Genomic DNA, 19760 nt, shown 5'->3' on the forward strand with positions numbered 1-19760 from the left:
TCACTGCGCCCGCGGGTAGCGGGGCCGAGAAAGAGCCCGACAGAGCGTCAGATAGCCGGGAGGTCCAGCGGCCAGGCCGAGGGCGCCGGAGGGGCCATGTCTTACCAGGGCAAGAAGAGCATTCCGCACATCACGGTAAGCGCCCCCGCCCCGCCCCGCCCTGCTGAGGTTCTTTGTGGCTTGGGGATGGTCGCCGCCAGGTCCAGATCCACGGGGGTATGGCTGAGGCGCCCCCGAGGCTTCCTGCGTCGCCACGGGTGGGGCGGGGCCGGCCTGGGCAAGGCAGCCCCCTCCCCCCAGCCTCTGGGGACAATAAGGGGGGAGCCCCACATGGCGGGGCGGGGCTGGAGCCTCGGGTCCCTCTCCCCGCGGGCGTGCAGCCCCCTCCCCCTACGGGATGTGCCAGAGGATGGCGTGACGGGGGGATGCGGAGCTGAACAAAAGAGGGAGGGGCGCAGGGTCCGAGCCCCCTCCCTCGGCTCCGCAGGGTGGGAGGTGCGCTGAGCCTGGCGCGCGCAGCCCCTGCACCTTTCGGCCCTGGCACCGCACAGCCGCCAGGAGGAAGATAAAACGCCATCGCCGCTTCCCACTCCCCTCCCGTAATGATGGGGTGGAAGTCCGGGCCGCGAGACAGCGCCGTGATGGAAGCCCGCGCCCACCCTCCCCGCCGCTAAAAATAACCTCTCGCCGGACACGGGTGGCCGCGGCCCGGGAAGGGTTAACGCACCGAGGCTGGGCTGCTGGAGGGTGGGAACGGTAGTGTGGGCCGAGCCGGCAAACTGTGTCCCTGGGTGTGGCCGGAAACAAAGGAGCCCTGGTCTTTTTGCTTTGTCTCCATGGGGAGCCAAGGGCTCAGCGGTCAGGAGCTGGAGCCTCCACCCCACTCCTTGCCTGGCCTCAGAGTTGAGGAGGCCGTTGCAGAGTGATGGGCACCACCAGCACTGTGGACCTTGGGTGGCAGGCCGAGCAGCCAGGTGCTGAGAGGCGGGGTTCTAGGCCTAGTGGAATCCCCCAGGTGACTCCTGAGGGCTGAGGATCTGGGACCAAGCCTGCTCATTTATGCAGAATTCTGGGTCAGGAGGAGGCTGTCACTCCCTACACAGCTGCCAGTGTAGACTAGCCCTGTTTTATTGAATCCCAGCAGCGGCCCTTGGAGGGGGACAGGGTGGGAGGAGCTGGACCCTTGGCCTCCCCTGCACTGCCCCGCATCTGCTTGACTGGGCTGAGCCTTGAGTTGGGAAATCCCTGGTGGGCTCAGCTCAGATTCTTGCCTGGTCAAAGGGGATTGGGACACTTATCCATCTCTATGCTCTGCCTTAGGGACCCAGAGGCCTAGGGCCAATCTGTAAACACTAGTTGGCTGAGTGCGGGGAAGGAGTGTGTGGCCCAGGCCAGGCAGCACAAAGAAAGCACAAGAATGTCCCTCTGAGGCGATGCCTGCTGTGGGAAGTCTGCCCCTGATCCTAGGAGGATAGGCAGGTGGTGGAGGGGCCCATGAGCAAGAACCTTGGGTCCCTCTGCCCCAGGTGGAAGTTTACCAGATGGTCTTTGAGGCAGGAGTGTGGAAATGCTGCCCTGGGCTGGGGATCTGTACAGTTGGGCTAGCTGTGCTGGGCCCCCTGCTGTGGGCTCTGCTGAGATGAACTGCCCAGCCTTTTGCAACAGATGGCTCTGGGTGTGCCTTTTGCTCTGGCCCCTCTCTGCACATCAATGTTCTGATATCCACAGTGGGTACCTCCTCCAACACGACCCAAGAGCATCAAGGGCTACGGGTGAGGGGAGGCAGCAGAGTGTTTAGGTGCTCTGGGTCCACCTGGCCCTCCAGGGCTTTGGATTTGCTGCCTGGCTCCCTGCTGCTTTGGTTCTTCATGCAAAGCAAACAGTCAACATGTGGGTAAAGGAAAACCTCAGGTTTGGTTCCAGCAGCCTCAGGACGTGGTTCCCATAAACATGGGGAGGAGAGATGCTGAAAATTTTAGTTTTACGTTCATCCGGATAGCCCTCCCTAGCCAGAGAGATTTGTGGTTTTAAGGAGAAAATAACAAACCTGAGAGGGTAGACTTGGATGGGGTTTCTTCAGGATCCTTCAACTGCCTGAGGGTCTTGGTTGATAATGCACATGTGGTGACAGGGACCAGGACCTTTCCTTAGAGGCTGTTATGGCTTTCCAAGTGCTGCACCCCAGCCTGTTCTATGCAGTCATTTGATGAGTGAATAATAATGGCAAGCATCTGGTCTGTGCTTGGCACTTGCTGGGCTCCAGGGCAAGTGGGAGGGAGATGGCTTTGCACTTGCTCTCCCAGATGCAGCTGGGAGTCCCCTGGTAGAAGAGGAGGAGGGGAAAGGAAGAGGAGGAGGGGAAGGCACAGGCGCTTGGCTCCTGCCCCCAAGGACCAATGGACTGCTTGAAATATGGATGAAGCTCTATTTCATTTGTGGCTTTTATTTTTTAAAATAAATGGCACAGCCGGGGATTAACTTAGCTGAAGCTGTTTCTGTGCCCACTGAGCATTAAGCAAGAAGAACATCCTGGGTGTGGCTCTCAGCAAACAAAGGCACATAGCTTCCTGGCCTGTAGAAGCTCTGGGCTCCCAACAGAAGCACCAAAGGGGGAGGCCTGCCCCATCGTGGGGTGGGGGGAGTCCAGGTTTCCACCATGGGGATTATGGTTTCTGTTGTTAACAGTCAGGCCTCGTGGGTGCCCACCCTGTGAGCTCTTGCTGTAGTCCAGCTTTCAGCATGAATTTCACCATCACCTTGTTCTGAGAACAGTGCTGTGAGGCAGGCAGCCAGGCGCATCGTCCTTGCTTCCCCAGGAGTAAACTGAGGTGCACAGACATTTGCAGTATATCAAGTTCTTGCACTGGATTGTGACATATAAGTTCACATTCAAGTAGCAAGAGCAGGTGAGCTGCTTGGCTCCCTGAGAAAATCACACCCATGCTTTGCCTCTTCCTTTCACTCCCGGTGAAACTGGTGTGTGTGTATTTATAAACTAGAATTTATATCTTTGGTACATAAATGTGTATGTAAGTTTGACATCCAATCAGACAGTGAAGGTGGACAGGAAGAAAGACCATCCAGTAGAGCTGACTCAGCTGAGTTAGTTATTCTAAAGTGCAAATCTGCAAACATCCCTGTGGGGCATGCTGTGCCCTGAGGGTACCACCCTGTCCTGTAGGTGTGCAGTCATCCCTGGCTTTTTACACAGAGGGTTTGAGATGCCTGCAATTGCTTGATTTGCCATGCCTGTTGTGAAATCAGACAGAAGTCGAATACAGGACTGAGGGTCTGGAAAGAGCAGAGAATGAACCTGACAGTAATTAAGCAAATGCTCTCAGTTGTGTTGAGTTGATGATGGAGAAGAGAAAAATGGCTATATTAAGGGAAAAATCATTTGTTTACATTAGATTATTTAAAAGCATCTCAGAGGGGACATAAAAGTGACTCAGAGTTGTGATGTCTCCCATTTCACAACTGTGCCACCTTAATCATAAACATGTGCTTCTTGTAATGAACTTGGTCAAGCCTTAATCCAGGGGATACTTGGAATATGGCACATGAGTGAGCTTGGCGCGTAGTAAATATCTACAGGTCAGAGTTTCTCTCTCCACCCTCAGGCTCCCTCTCTGAAAAATGAAAATTTGGAGTTTTGGCTAGAGCAGGTATTAACCACATATCTGCTGTGTTCTTTAAATTGTGCAGGGTGCATTAGGAAACCTGCCATCCAGGTGATAACGTTCACCCACAGGAAACAAGCTAAGAATGGCCAAAGGGCAAACCCAAACAGAGCCCAGGTGTCAAGAGGAATTCAGAGCAGAGAGGACCCAGCACTGGCAAAGCAATGGGGTGGCTTCTCTGGGCCCAGAGGTTGGAGTGGGCCAGGTGCTGGTTGCTGGGGAGTAGGGGGTAGCAGGATGGGCAGGGAGAGCCACATGGAGAAGGCCTGGGCTGGGGGTAAACGTTATGAGAAGAGAGTGAGGAGCTTCATACAGCTGAATCAGAAGTTGAGCTTGAAAGCAATTCTGCAGGGATTTGGGAGTCTGGCAGAATTCACTTAGTGGACATAATACCTGGTTCTAAGTGTGACTCAGACTCCAGTGAGTTATTTGGTCTGGGGCGAGTCTTCCTGGGCCTTGGATTCCTTTTCTTTACAGTGAAAGAGTTAGATTGGATAATTTACTTCTAAGTTACAGGGCATTTTGATGGTCTTCTGTGGGTGACAGGGAGCCATTGCAAGTTCTTGAGCTGGGAGGATGGCGTGACAAGGGCAGTAGGTAAGAGTGTGGATTCTGAAGACGGACTGAGTCTGCATCCTGGTTGCTCCACTTACTAGCTGTGTAATTCGGGAAATTCACCTATTCTCTGTATCAATTTTTTTTACTAAACAAATTTTGTTTGTAAAATAATAATAATAACCCATAGATTTTTTCCCCCTGAAAATTAAATGACAGTGTATATAAGATGGTTGGAACAGTGCCTGAACATAGGAATTGCCATGTGGGTTAGCTGTCATGGTTATTACTGCGGTGTCAGCTTTGTTTCATAGCACACAGTTTCAAGATATCAATGACATATGTTTATTTCTTGCTCATGCTACATGTGGGCTGTGGGTTGGCTGTAACTTTGCCCCTGGCTGCAGGTGGACAGTGAGTCTGAGACCCGGGCTGAAGGAGCAGCAGAGCCCGAGAGACTGGCAGCACCTGGAATGCCTTTAGGAACTTCTGCTCCGGTGTGGCCTGACTGCTGTCTGCTATAGTCCACTGGTCAGAGCAAGTCATGCGATCAAGCCCTGAGTCAATAGGGAGAAGATATTTTTTTCTGGAGAGATAAGAAGATGAGATGTGAACGTTCTGGAATGTCCAGACACCGGGTGAAGTTGGTGCTTGGGGGTTGGGGGTGCAAAGGAGAAAAGGCCCAGCATTGGTCCTCAGCTTGAGTAGAGATTGGGAAGCACCAAACTGAACTGGGCGGGAAGCTAGGAATACAGGTTGGAATGGGGTGAAGGGCAAGGCCAGAGGTGGAGATTAGAGACCCGCGTAGATGAGGCGCTGTAGGGACAGGAGGCTGCAGGGTGGCCCACCAGCCTGTGCTTCTCAGCCCGTGGCTGTGAGCACAGTGAGAAAGTCCTCTGCAGATGTGCTGCCAGTTGTGGTCATCGTGGAAGTTTGTGTTGCTCCAGCCACATGTTGTTTTGGCAGCGTCTCTCACAAGCAGAGAGGAGCTACATCCAGTCTAATTTGCTGGGAGTAACAGGAAGCTCCCACCAGAGAAGGGAACCTTCCCAGACTGCGCCTTCCAGCCTGTAAGAGGAGGGCAGCAGGCGCGGACAGCACCGTGGTGCTGAAGAGCCAGCCCATGCCACCAGGAGCTACGGAGGTCCCAGAGACCCAGGAATGCCGGGGCGTGACTGCTGGGGCGTGAGTGGCCTGGCAGGGTTGGTGCTGAGTGGTCTTTAATCCCTTCGATGATGTTGCAAAATTTTATACCACTTGGCAGTGTCCCCCAAACACTGAAGGCTAAGGACCCTTGTGCTGGAGAGATGTAATGGCCCAGTGTTGGTTTTGTTCTGGGAAAAGACAACTCTGAGTTGGTGGGTATTGGTGGTGTGGCACGGGGTGGGAGCAGGGATGCTTCATAGAGAAGATGGTTTAGGAAACAGCCCCTGATGGGGGGGGGGCAGTGGACATGTGGGTCGCAGCTCCTCTCTCCTTCCTTGGCTGTGCTCCGGGCATCTTTCTCCCTGACCACACTGCCCTCCCTGGGCCTCTGCCTTGATATCAGCTGTGCCCATCCTCCGTGGAGCCTGCTCCTCCTGCGGCTGGGGACTGTGGCTTCCTGCTTCCATGTCCTTGGCTTGTCTCTGTGTCTGTCAGCTCTGCTTGACCGTGAATACTTGGACTGGCGGGGGTCTGTCCTCAGCTTTCTCTGGGGCACTCCTGCTCAGGGCGACTCATCGACTCATCGCCGGGCAGTGTGAATGGGCGCATGAAGCCAGTGCCTTTGGCCTCCTGGGGTTTTAGGCGTGCCTGCGCTGGCCTTCCTTAACAGCGCCCTGTCTGTGGACTTAGCATTTCATAGTCGCCGTCCAGGGGAAGAGGTTGCAGGAAGGGCTTTTGGATCTTGAAGAAATAAGAGAGAGGGGCTCCTGTAGCGGTGCTTTGGCAGTGGGGAGGGGCGGAGCTGGCTGATTCTCTCACACTGAAAAGGAAGCTTCACAGCCGCAGCTTTCCCCAGGAGCTGGATTGCCGTGTCTCCCTCTCCTCCTCCCCGGGCCCTGGCCACCACCGATGACTTAGTGCCACACGCTGGGGTCAATTCCATGAGAAGACTCAGTGATCTGATGCAGAGCAGCGTACCATTTGAGGAAAGTCTGTGCCTGTCCCCAGGCTATGCTGCCACATGCTCTTTATGACATCATATTCGTAGACCCTTAGGGCTTAATCCCTCATCACATCTCAGCACACATCTCCTTTCTGTAACCTCAAATTGGAAGGGAACCTTTTAAATTGTGTAAATATTCTGTTTGTGCATTTGAGGAGGCAGGAAGGACTGTCCATTGCTTCTCCCCACCCCCTGCTCATGCAGGGATTCCACGTGCCCTCTCCTTGCATTCCTCCGGGGACAGGGAGATCACCACTTCACCAGACAGCCTGCCTTGCTTGCCCTTGGGCAGCTCTGTTCTTGGTCACCCTGCACGTGGAGTGCCCTCCACCTGCCCTCAGCTTCTCTCCTCCACAGTGCTGTTCCTCAAGTCCCCGGAAGGTATTCAGAATCAAACTTTCAAAATGAAACTTTAATGAGGAGACATTTTTTTTTTCTGCTTCCTCAAATGCCTGAACTTAGAGCCAGTGGCACAGAATGTTGAATTTCACAGCCCCATGTTCAGTGTAGGGAGCACTTTTACCTATGATCCTAAGTGATCCTGTGGGTCACTTTGACTAGTTGCATTAACAGATAAGGAAACTGGAGCCCACTGAGGTCAGGCAGCTCAGAGCTCTGTGAGACCAGCTCTCATCCTGGCATCAGGACAAGGACCCCACAGCCTCCTGGGAAGTATGTGTCAACGTGAGCTGGAACTTGGAGCCTCATGACCAGTGCTAACCGGAGGAGACTCCACGGAGTGACCCCTGGTCCTGGAGTCAGGACACTTTACATGATGGGGAGGTGGAAGTCAATGGGCGGAGCAGGTGACCAGGCTGCAGGAAGGCGTGGGTACAAGCTCAGGACTGGGCAGGTGCATTTAGGGAGGCTGGGGGTATCATGAATGGACGAGAAGGGTGGGCCAAGGCTGAGGACAGGTAGCAAGGCCAGGAGGAGGCTGGGGGCCGAGCTGGTGGGGGTGAGTCCAGGAGGAGGCTGGGGGCCGAGCTGGCGGGGCTGAGGCTGGCTGGATTTGTTTCACAAAGGCCCTCTGGCCTTCAGCAGGGAGACCTGTGGTGAGGGGGCCTGGGGCAGGAGCAGCAGGAACAGGTGGTTGTGGGAATGTTTCCAGGGTGGACACAAGACCAGGGCTGCAGGTGTGCTGTGGGACAGATGTGTCCCCACGGTCCTTGGGCCAGAAGGTCATGGGTGACCCTCACAGTGGCACTAATGTGGCCCTCATGGGCTGGGCTGGTCACCACAGAGTGGGCTTTCTATAAAAGTGACTTGGTCCCTCTTGCTCTCTTGCCCTCTGCCTTCTGCCAGGTCCTGGTGAGGACCCAGCTCCGTGCTCTGGACTTCCCAGCCTCCACAGCCACGAGCCAAAACCACTTCAGTTGTTTATTTGTCACCCAGTCTCAGCTGTTCTGTTACGGCAAAGAGTGGTTCAGACGTGGCGTGAGAGGTGACAGGGAAGTGAAGGTGAGGCCGAGCGTTTGAAGGAGATCCGTCTCCCCATGTTGCAAGGATGTTAAAAAATCAGGCGGCCTTCTAGGTGCTATTCATGTGTTAATTAATCTAATTTCCAAGATAGCCCTCTGCATTACATGGGAAGGTGGGGCAGAGCGGTGAACTTGCCCACCTTGTAGGATTGGGAGGCCTGAGGCCACTCAGAACCCCACTGTCTGGCCTCCCACCCGCGTCCTGAGCCATAGCCAGTTGCATCTTGGTTAACTGAGTGCTCAGTGAGGTAACAAGGGTGAAGTGGCCTGGCTGGCCGGGGGCACGGCCAGTGTCAACTGGGTGACGGGGTCTGTGTTGAGTATCTTACCCCCGAGAGTCGTTTGAGGCCTTCAGAGCCTTTTATCTCCCTTGCCTGCTCTGACCACATTCACCATAGTCCAGGGCGGGTGTTGTGCCAGGTCTGTGCGTGGTGGGTAGTGGTGTTTCTTACTCCATCTCAGAGGGGCAGAGCTAAGGCTCAGACAGGTCATCTAGGCCTAGTCACGAGAGCATTCATTGCACAGAGGCCAGTGGGTGGTCACTGTATAGGTGCCGGGTAGGGCTAGGTTCAAATTCTGGCTCACCCTCTCTTGGGTCTTACCTTGAGAAATTTCACTCGAGTTCTCTAAGTTTCCTTGTCTGTAACTCCTGTGTGACTTGCGAGTGGAGCATGCGGACCCTGTGCCGCAGGACTGGCGCCTGCCCAGGCTCGAGGAGCATGACTTTTTAAAAGTGGAGCTTTTCTGTCCAGATTTTTGGTAAGAGGTAAGAAGCAGAGGCACAGAAACACAGACATGGGTGGAGGCCTAGATACCAGCTATCAGTGTAGTTAGCATCCCTCTCCAGCCCACTCCTGGGGCCCGGAGACAGACACTCCATCCGCAGGGAGTATTTCCCAGACCTCTGCAGGCAGGACGGGACCGGAGGTCCTGGTGTCATGACTGCTGTTGTCATGGAAACGGGTCTGAGCTTGCAGCAAACGTGGCAATCCAAGGGGACCAACCAACTGATTCCTGCCAGCCTGTGGTGTTTGCCACTCTCTCCAGGAAAGCAACCCAGGAGGCGGCAGTGGCGTGAGGCAGAATCTGACTAGCAGATACTCACGCTTGCCCCCCTTCCCAAGGATGGCTGGGCCAGCGTCCCCCAGTGGGGGACCTCTGAGACCTGGTGTGGACACCTGTGCATTGGTCCTAGGCTCCATGTCAGCATTAGGGGGCATTGTAGGGAGAGGACATGGGGCGTGCCCTCCCTTTCCTTCCTGGGGTGGGAGAGGAGCATTAGGGATTGGAAGGGTGACATTGGGGCCTGGCACCTCCACTGTGAAACGTCTAAGTGTTATTACCTGGGTTTCATGGAGACGTAAAGAGTTCAGACTTACCAGCTGACAGGGCAGCGGTGAGGAGCTCCAAGGCTGGGTGAGCAGGAGAGACATCAGCCTCCCTCCCTGTGCTGTGGCCAGTGCGTTTCAGCACCACGGACAGCACATGGCCCACCTCTTCCTCACCCAGGGCACCTCACCTGGACTCTGGGGACACTGTGTATATTATTCATTTTGCGGGAGTGTTCTCCATTTCTCTGTTTTTTTTTCCAGCTTAATGAATTTCTGCCCATATTTCAGAACTCAGGTCAATGTCCCCTCCTTGATGACACGGTCACTGTCTTCCTCCAAATCTGTAATGACAGCCTTGGTTCTCTGCTATTTCCAGATAGCCAAAGTTGCTAAACCAGTGATTTTTGGATAAGTGTTCGTTTGGAGAACAGCATGTCTTATTTTCCTCTGAGGACCCCCAGACCTTAATGGATTTTGTGTGTCTCCTGAGGGCTGCCTTTTGGGTCTGTGTGCAGGGGACAGGTTCCATTCCCACCATGTGGGAGGGAGAGCAGAGCCCAGGGCACTTGAGAGCTTTGCTGGCCTGGACAGCGATGCAGAGGCTTCCCTGTGATCCAGACCCTCCCTGCCCCCAGCAGGGGCCGACTGTGGTGTGTTTTGCTGTTGATTGATTGGTTAGGAAGGCCTGAGGCCTGGAGGCAGATGTCCCTAAGCGGAGCTGGATAGAACAGTTCATGTAGTGAAGTGACCAACGACACCTGCCCACAGCTGCTCTTCCCCCATTGGGCTGCTGGGAGATAGGGCAGGTCTGGAGATGAGCCTGCGCCTTGCTGGGCCGTCCTCCAACTCAAAAGACACTGGCAGGAGACTCCACTGCTGCCCAGCGCCAGGGCTTAGGTGACCCTCGCAAGGTGTCCTTCCAGCACCACCTGTGCCATGCAGGCGTTGTACCTGGCATGTGTCCATGCCCAGGCAGCGGGTCAGGATTTCAGGAGAGATGTATGGTCTGTCTGCCTGCCTTCCCCCCATCCTCTCCTTCCTTTCTAACCTCTTCATTACCCTATTTCACCCTCCTTCTCACTCCCTCTCTTTTCAAGTGTCCCATCTCCTCCTCTCTCTTCCCTGGCCCCTGTCTGCCACCTCCTCCAGCTGCTCAGCAAAGATCTGCGACATGCCGAGGAGGGTCCCTGGCCTGTTGATGGAGACGTAAGGTGAAGTCACAGGGGTCTCCAGGCCCCTCATGCAGTGCCCAGCTCACGCAGGGCGGGGAGTGTTGGGATGCGTGTACGTTGTCCTGCCAGGGACACCGCAGTGGGGGCCCCAGGGCCTGCTGGGGAGGTGTCAGTTCCTGCCAGAAAGACCCACTCCCCTTGAATTCTGCCAGTGCAGAGTTTTGCAGTTTGGTTTTTCACATAACATCTTATTGTCTTTGTCCTTGAAACTTCTGTAAAATATTGACCAGCTGAGGGGTAGTGATGTGGTTACACCATTGTAACTGAGTCTGGATCTGATCTTTGCATATAAATCCTGGACTCGTTTAGGGCTATTTTCCTGGGGACAAATGGACAGCAGTAGATTCCGGGTCAGAGGGCATGAGTCCTTTTTTATTTTCAAATGTGTGAATTTTATGTTTAAAATAAAAATATTTACATATAAATCCTGTATCTATAATGTCTTGGTATATGTGTGTAGTGACATTCCCTCTGTTTGGTGTGCAGCCTGAGATTTTACACATTCCTTAGAACGGGAGGCCCCTGGGTCTGACCTTGGAGTGTAGTTAGATTCCATCTGCTTGTGGGGTGTCATAAATTCCAGAGCATGAAAATGTCTAGAAATGTGATGCAGTGTGGCTTGGTGGCCTACACACGGGCAGGGAGTTAGGAAAATTGCATCAGGAGCGTGACATTGGAGGCCACACCTGTCTGGAACTGCATTTCTATCGAGGTCAGATCAGTGCCCCACCCAGTCCGTTCAGGGCAGGCAGCCACAGAGAAGGTGTGCTTGGTGGGTGTCTTCCTTGCAGATGCACAAATCATGACTGGCTCCCTGTTAGGGATTCAGGGCAGGTTGTTGGGCGTGGAGTGACTGCTCTGGAATCCCCTTTCCCCAGGAAGCAGGACACGCCATTTCACACTCTCTTCCTTGACTTGTGGCTCTGAGGCCTTTTCTCTTCATCTCCACCCATTGGGTGCTTTCTCTGGGAGTTATTCCACAGATTTCCCACAATATGGAAGGATCTGGGCTTGGAAAAGCTGTGTGCTCAGTTCTTCTCCCAGTTTTCCCTGCACATGGGCAGAGCACTGGCCCTGGGCGAAGCTGTGGGAGGGTGGTTCCTCCTTGTGTCCAGAATAGAATATTCTAAACTCGCTGCGTTGGAGACCCCTTTCAGGGGTAGTACCTACCAAAACGCCTTTGAGTTCTACAGGACGTGTCTATGAAAATGCTATTAAAAGGCAAAGGAATGACTGATTCGAAGAAAGAAAGTGAGGATGTCAGGTCAGTTCTTGCCTTATTATGGATTTTTCAGAAGTGTACTGGCACTGGAGAGATGCTGGAGTTTGGACCCCTGTGGTCCCAGCGTGCAGTATCTGGGGGTAGTGCAGCAGGGGAGGGTTTGGACCCAACTCCACTGCCTGACTCAGGAGTGCAGAGCAGGCTGGGCAGATCACTGGCGTGCAGTGCGTCAAACACCCCTTTCAGGCTGAGCCTGGGAAGCCCGTAATTAAGTGTGACAAGGGAGGTGCTGCCTGCAGAAGCCGGGTTTGAAACCTTGCTCCGACAGCTAAGGACTTGTGTTTTCCTGCTTTCTGTGCCAGGAAGCTTGGCCGCCAGCTTGCCTGTGCTTTCCGGGCATGCAGAGCCAGGCCTTTGCTTTCCCTTGGTCCTGGAGTAGCCTCCAGGGTGCTTGGTGGGTCTCTTCCTTGCAGATGCACAAATCATGGCTGGCTCCATGTTAGGGATTCAGGACAGGTTGTTGGGCGTGGAGTGAATGCTCTGGAATCCCCTTTCTCCAGGAAGCAGGACACGCCATTTCACACTCTCTTCCTTGACTTGTGGCTCTGAGGCCTTTTCTCTTCATCTCCACCCATTCATTTTCCAAGAACCAGTTTAGGTATCCATTCATCCATCCTGCCATCCTGCCTGCCATCTACCCATTCATCCATCCTGCCTATAATCTATCCATCTATCCATCCTTCAATGTTTCCATCCATCCATCTGTCCATTTGTCCACCATCTGTCCATCCGTCATCATCTGTCCATCCATCCACCCATCCACCCACCCATCTGGCCAAGCGGGTCCAAGGTCTTGAAGGTGAAGCGGTGAAGAAGCAAGAGTCCCTTCCCTCATGGAGCTAAGTCTAGTGAGAGCATCTGTAGGGAGAAGAGAACTCTAGGTGGTGCCAACCCATGCTTGGTCCCTTGTGTGGTTGTGCCTTGCACATCCCCCGGTGGCACATCACAGCTTGGAATCCAGTGGAAAGAGTCACATGGTAGCCAGACAGGTACATATGTAGTATGTCAGATTACTGTGATGACTGCTGTGCAAACACGAGGGGTGAGGGGCAGGGCAGCTGGTGGGCAGGCAAGGGGAGGGCTCTCAGATGAGTGACCCTGAGCAGAGCCATGCCGGAATAGATAGTGGGAGGGCAGACTAACTGGGGTCTTGCTGACCTTGGCTTTCACACTGAGGAAAATATAACACTGAGACCAGAACCCACCTGGGAGTTCTGGCTGCAGACTGTTTCTTCTCAGAAAGTTTCCCCGTTGCTTAGTCTGGCTTGACCTTTTCTGGGCTTGCAGAGCATCTCTGCCTGCCTCTCACGGTAGATGCCAGGGGACCATTGGGACCACTGGACCGTGGCCTCTGGGACCCTCTGTAGTGCATTTTCTCAGCTTCCTGAGGGGTCCTGGTGGAATTGAGCCCGGTTGTCCCTTTATCATGTTTTTGTGGCAAGCTCTGCTTCGGGTGGTGGGGGGAACCTCTCATTCCCGGCAGAAGTGGTTGCACTGAATTCTTAACATTTACTGGCTCTCTCCCCACACAAGGGATGGGGGCCTTGAGAGCAACTTGAAGATAATGAAAATAGAAAATAACCACACTGGAAAAATTTAAGCTCCAAAAAAAATGGAAATTAACAAATATTAATGATAAGCAAAGGCACTTGGTGTTCCCATACCTGGCAAATTGGGCAGTACTCTTGGGGAAGCAGTTCAGTCACATTTATCAGGGGCCGTAAATAAGGTTTGTGCTGTTGGACTCAGTTGTTAAGCTTCTGAGAATTTGGCCTGACACAGCATCCTAACCACGGAAAAGTTGTGCACAAGGAGGTTTGGTGCAGCTGACTGCCTCGCTGTGGAAAACAGAAAATAACTGAAGGGCCAAACAGTGGGGCCATAACTAACTTATCACGTAGCCATGCGATGTGGTGTTTGGCAGACTTTTAAAAATTGTGGTAATGAAGACCATGCCGTAACTTGGGATGTGCTTATGGTAAAATCCAAAAGGATGGAGCTCTGTTCTTTTCTGTTCTTGGACTCTCTGCCTCTGGCCTGGCAGGTCACTCGACATTCCTGGCCGCCCCCCTTTTCAGCCCTTTGTTTGGTTCAGCCGGTCTTATTTAGTAGGTTTTAGCTTGCCCTACCTGCACCCCCAGGTAAGCATGACGGCCCCTCACTCTGTTCCTGCCCTTCCCCTCCTGGGCCACCTTCTATCCCATGACTCTCATCGGCCAGGCTCAGGGAGCAGATCCCAACTCTGCCTGGTTTCCCGTGGCTCCCAGGGCCTGGGCTAGGAGTGATCACTGCCTGGATGAGTGTGTGTATGTGTGTCCTAGAGTCACGGCTTTGGAACAGACAGGAGGACAAAGAAGACAAGCGTCCGAGTGACCTAGTGCATGTGCAGGAGGGGCAGGGTTCGTTGCACAGTCTTTTCATTATCTGCACAGTGTCTCTGAGTTGATCACCGTCATATTCAGAAATGCCTTAAGAAGTTCCTGACCTATAAATGACGCTGTGTCTTCAACTAGTGAATGACATTTAGAAGGGAGGAGACAGCAGAGACCCACAGGGCAAGTGCACCGTGGGGACTTGGTGTGCATCCCAGTGACACAGACATTTCTGAGACAATCCAGTAAAACCGAATATGGTGTGTCCTGGGCGGAGATGAAGGAGGAGGTGGATGGGGTTAGCTGGAGTAGTGGGCTGTGGTGAGGGCTCCTTAGGAGGCCCTTCCTGGTTGGAGAAGGTACTGAAGTATCTAAAGGAGGAATGATCCCATGTTTGGGTTTTGTTTTGAAATACTTCTGGGGAAAATGCAAAGCATTGAGGAGGGAAGGAGGTGGGGTGAGAAGATGGAGCATTGGTGGAGGAGGGTTGAAGTGTGGGGGTTTGGGGGGGTTTCAGTGCCCTTCCTTTACCTTTGAAGATATTTGAGAGTTTTATTGTTAAAAGTTGAAAGAAAACCATTCCCCTGACTTTCCCCCAGTGACACTTAAAACTCTGCTTTGCTTTTCAGAGTGACCGACTCCTCATCAAAGGTGGACGGATCGTCAACGAGGACCAGTCCTTTTATGCCGATGTCTACTTGGAAGACGGGCTCATAAAGTGGGTTGAGCAGGACACACCTAAGAATCTGTTCCTCCAGGTGGCCTGGCCTTGCTGGTGTTCTGCCAGAGTGGCCGTGCTGTGCTCCTGTATTTCAGAGCTCCAGACTGGGGACGTCAGACTGGGTGGAGCAGGGGCCGGGGTGAGCTAGAGCAGGGACCGGGTGTGCTGGGGGACCCTCCGTTGTCCCAGGCTTGCTGATACTCCTCAGGGTGCCTATTGCCTTTAATGCTCACACTCAGGCTGTGAAATGCAGATGTAGTGTTTTTGGGGTATTTTTAAAGATTTTTTGTTGTTGTTATAGTTGGACCCAATGCCTTTATTTATTTATTTATATGTGGTGCTGAGGATCGAACCCAGGGCCTCACACATGCTAGGCGAGCGCTCTACCGCTGAGCCCCAACCCCAGCCCAGGTGTAGTGTTTTATATTAGGGGCATGAGGGGCCAGTGGGGCTAAGCACTGAGCCCAGTTGCAGGGTGGGCTGGGGACAGGGCCTGTGTCCCCCCCAAGAGCCCCTGGCTGAGCACAGCCCTGCCTTCCACCTGCCTGCCGTTCCTGGGGTTCGTTGAGGGGATCAGGGGAGAAGTGGGCCTCCATGGGGACCTTGGCTGGCTCTCAGAAGAGTCCTCTCTGCCGTTTCCCTACTGTCTCCCTGTGGGCTCCCTTTCAGCCTGCCATTGCTGACCCCAGGGTAGGAGCCCCCTGGGACACTGTGACTCAGTGATGCAGGCCGGGTGACTTCAACAACAGGAACTCACAGTGTGGAGCCTGGAAGCCCTGGTCAGTGCCCGCAGGGATGGTCCCTCCTGGGCCTCACTCCCTGCTGGCCTGGGGCCTCCTTCTCACTGTCCTCAGATGGCCTTTCTTTGTGCTGCCCAGGCGTCTCCCTCCTTATCAGGATACTGGTTCTGTTGGGTTAGGGATGCACCTTGATGACCCATTTAGGCTTAATTATCTTCTTGAAGCCTCATCTCCAAAAGTCACAGGGGGTGGGTGGGGGGTGTTGGGGCTTTGGCGTGGTTTGGGGACAGTTCCGCCCATAACGCCAGGCAGTGGTTTCTCCGTGGCCTCCAGCATTTTACTGGCTGGTGATGGGGACGTGGCCTGGACTCACGGCCTCTTCCCTGGGCATCTAGAAGAGCAGAGGAGGAGACTGTCTGCGACCGGCTTGGGCTGTTGGTGCAGGAAGGAGAGTGCAGGGGCCTGGGGGCACGGGGAGGTCAGACAGGATGCAGACTTGGTAACAAGCCAGCCTGCTGGGGAGGGGGGCACATGCTGTGATGGGGGTGGGGGTAAAGGAAGCCGGGGTTAGTGGGTGCATCGTGCCCCCTGAAAGTTCAGAGTCTCTGCCTCCCCATCCCCTGCTGTAGTTCTGGACAGCGGCCTCCTCCCTGCCATCTCCCCCCCACCCCCAGCTCACTCTTGTGTGCACGGCCAGCTCACTCCCACTTGGGAGCTGTGCACCCCAGCCCCTCCGTGGAACACCTGTCCCCGCATTGCCAGCTCCACGTGATGTCTCCTCAGGGCACTTCCCTGCCCGGGGATGGCCTGGCTGCATTCCCCCTTCCCTGTGGCCATGAGCTGCCATCTGTCACAGCCTCCCTCACGTGGTGTCTGTCCCTTGGCCAGGGCAGTAAGGCCTCCCCACTCTGGAGCATGGCCTGGTCCATTGTAGGTGCCCCAGAGTGCTGACGAGGAAAAGCAAAGTGAATCTGGACCCCCAGGTCAAGGTGAGGGTTGTTTGGAGCCCCAGAGCACCCATGCAGTGTGGTTGGGTAAGTCCAGAGCAGGAGGTCTTCTTCTGCACTGCTGCTTAGATCAGAGGAAGCCGCCCAGGCTGGGGCCCCTTGGCCTCCAGGGCTTCAAGGCCTGAGGGCAAAGTCACCAGGGAGCTGCTGATGGGGTAGCCATTCTGGCCACCTGCTGCTTGAGGTTGGAGCTGGTCACTTGTGCTTCCATCCTTTTGGGGACCTGTGGAGCCCAGTGGTCATGGGCTGAGCTGCGTTTCTTGAGTGCTTGCTGTATGCAGGAGCACCTGGAGCCTTAGGACTTTGGCTGGCCAGGCTGTTTGGGAAACAGGCAGTTCTGTAAATTCAGTATCTGTCCAGTCCTCTGACTCAGAACCCTATTTTGCTTGCACCCCAGTGCTAAAGGCCTCTCTGAGCTTTGGTATTCCTCTTCCTGCTCTGTGAAGCAGAGAGGGTGACCATGACTGAGTGCCTTGCAGGACTTAGGGGGTCCTTTCTAGCATGCAGCCTACTGGCTGAGAAGAGTAGGGCTGGAGTGGCCTGTGCTGACCCAGGCATACAGAGGCTCAGTTTTTGTTTACTTTAGTAAACACCAAGAGTCCTTCTGTTTGAGACCCTTGGCGGAGTTTTCTAAGAGCCATTCAGCTATTAGGGTGCAGTGAGCTGTGATTCATGGAGGATTCTGCCTGGTTCACCGAGCATGGTGATTCAGATGCTGGTCACGCAGGGTTTCCTCCTGCCACAGCGGTGGCACGTCTGAGGCTAGCTGAGCTTCCTCTGTCCTCCTTTTCTGGACTTGTTGCTGGTGTGTGCCATTGACTGCGTCTTCCTCCTGACTCACGGGGTCCCCATCAGTTCAGGCCCCGTCTGAGGGGAATGTGCTGCTCCTGTGTCGGGGAGGCAGTCAGCCGGGGCAGGTCCTGTTCTTAGACCTGGGGCCTCCCAGGCCCACCTGGACTTGCTGTGTGACCTTGGACCAGTCTAGGTGCCTGTCTCAGATCTGCGCCCCCTTTGGCCCAGTGGACCTCCTCCCTTGTGGGGATGTTGGTGGGAGACTGGAGAGGTTGGTGGAGGTACGACAGGGCCCCTCACCGGGACCTTGGCGTGGTGACCGAGTCACAGGCGCCATTCACACCGGGCTGTCTCTGGGGCAGTGGCGTGTAGGACTGAGCCTCAGGTCTGCTGCCCCTGCTGACTTACTGAGTGGCCCTGCACCTTTGCAGTTAGCATTGGGTACATTACCTGTCTTCTTTAGAAGTTAGCTGGGAGCCCAGGTGACATCATGGGTGAGTGCTTAGAGGAGTCTCCACTCCCCAGCAGGCCTCCAGGAAGGGCAGCTGCTCTCTGTTAGGGTCAGTGTCCTCCAGAGGCCCTTTCCTTCGGCTCCTGGCACCAGCCCACGTGTTTGGAGAGGGTGGCAGAAGGACCCAGAGTTTCCATGCACTCAAGCCAGCTGTGCAGGGGAGGGTTGGTAGTTGGGGGCGGTGGCACCTGCGGTGGAGCTGGTGGGACAGTTTCCTGGGTGCTCCCCTTGAGCCTGGCTTTGTGCTTTGCTGGGTTCTTTCCAGCTCAGGGAGACCAGGATGTGCCCAGCTCTGCGAGGAGCCGTGGCTGGAGCCCTCTCTCTGCCCCGCCAGCCCGGACCAGCCTTGCCCAGGCTCCTGTAGGGCCAGGGCTGCTGCTTTTGCCCAGGAGGTGAATTCTGTTCTGGGCTTGATCCTTTGGTCACTGCAGCAGTATTTTCTTAAGCCTGATGACTGGTGTTTTTATGTGATGGCCTGATCCCAAGAGTTCAGAATACCTGGATTTTATTTTTGCAAACAAAAATTCAGATCTCAGATCTCAGCCAGTTGGTAGCCTTGGAAGCCCTGGGGTCTCTGGCCTGGTTCTGGCTCAGAATCTGCTGGTGCCCTGGCATCTCCTTTCTCTGGTTCCAACAAATAGAACAGGCATCACTGGGTGTCATAAGTCTCCGCGGGGCTCGCAGGGCTCACGGGGCCAGGCAGTCGATTGTCTGGGACCTTCCTCCTGCAGGAAGTTTCACAGCAGGGAAGAGAAGTGACCTCAGCCTGCCTGGAAACAGTGGCCTCCCCTCCATAGTCCCTCGCTGTGGTGTTTAAGGTGACCTCAGTTTTGTCTTACATGCCCAGAGGGCTTGAGTAGCTTTCCTGAGGCCCTTGCTCCTCCAGTTCTGCTGAAATGAGAAGCCAGGGGCCGTGTGCTTGGCCGCTCAGGCTACCGTGAAAGGCCCCGGACGGGCGGCTTCAACAACAGGAATCTATTTCTCACAAATAATTGAGAGGCTGCAAGTCCAGGTGTTGGCAGGGCTGGCTCCTCCTGAGGGCTCTCCTTGGCCTGCAAATGGCATGTCTCCCTGGGTCCTTAGGCAGTCCTCTGTGTGTGTCTGTGTCCTGATCTCCTAGGGACACCAGATGGATCGGATTAGGGCTCACCCCAATGACCTCATTTTACTTAATCACCTCTGCAAGGGTCCTGTCTCCGAGTCCAGTCAGTCACTCTCTGAGTTGCTGGGGCTGGGGCTTCCTGTGGATTCGGGGGATGCAACTCGGCCCCCATCAGTGTCCCTGAAAGCTCATAAAGCCAAGGGGACTTTTCACAGTCTTGCTAGGTGATGCTCCACTCTGCACCCCCATTGCCCAAAGCCGACCACTCCCCTGAGAGACTGGCTGTTCAGACAGCCCAGCATCCCGTGATGGAGAGGCTGGCTCTGCCTGGTTGGACCCAGTCCTCCGTCCCCCTGAGAAGCCTTCCTGGAGAACCAGCCAGGTGAAACAGCTCCCTGTGCCCCCGGCCCTCTGCCCTGCCGCATTCCAACAAGGTGCTTACATTCGAGTGTGCTCCCCTGGAGGGCAGGCCCTGCCTGAGTGCCCTCCACCCACCTGCGGCCCTGGGTGACCTGGCTCAGGTGTGTTTACTTAGTGGGCCTGAAGCTGCTAAGCTGACTGCCCAGTTTGCTTTTAAGAACCAAGGTCCCCTCTGTTGTTTGTCTCCAGGCAAATAGGAGAGAACCTGATTGTTCCTGGTGGAGTGAAGACCATCGAGGCCAATGGGCGGATGGTCATTCCCGGAGGGATCGATGTCAACACCTATCTGCAGAAGCCCTGCCAGGGGATGACGGCGGCCGATGACTTCTTCCAGGGCACCAGAGCAGCGCTGGTGGGCGGGACCACTATGATCAGTGAGTTGCAG

General features: G+C 54.8%; 1 protein-coding gene across 1 annotated transcript in view; it reads left to right on the forward strand.

The window, feature by feature from the left end:
- Crmp1 (collapsin response mediator protein 1) overlaps positions 1-19760 on the forward strand; it is a 66013-nt gene that overhangs the window by 4654 nt on the left and 41599 nt on the right. Inside the window, exons 2-3 of the mRNA XM_027937088.3 lie at positions 14712-14800; positions 19565-19749. Of these exons, the coding sequence (XP_027792889.1) occupies positions 14712-14800; positions 19565-19749 (274 nt within the window). The remainder of the gene's footprint in view (positions 1-14711; positions 14801-19564; positions 19750-19760) is intronic.

The sequence above is a fragment of the Marmota flaviventris genome, chromosome 7, assembly GCF_047511675.1.
Source record: "Marmota flaviventris isolate mMarFla1 chromosome 7, mMarFla1.hap1, whole genome shotgun sequence".
NCBI classification, from domain to species: domain Eukaryota; kingdom Metazoa; phylum Chordata; class Mammalia; order Rodentia; family Sciuridae; genus Marmota; species Marmota flaviventris.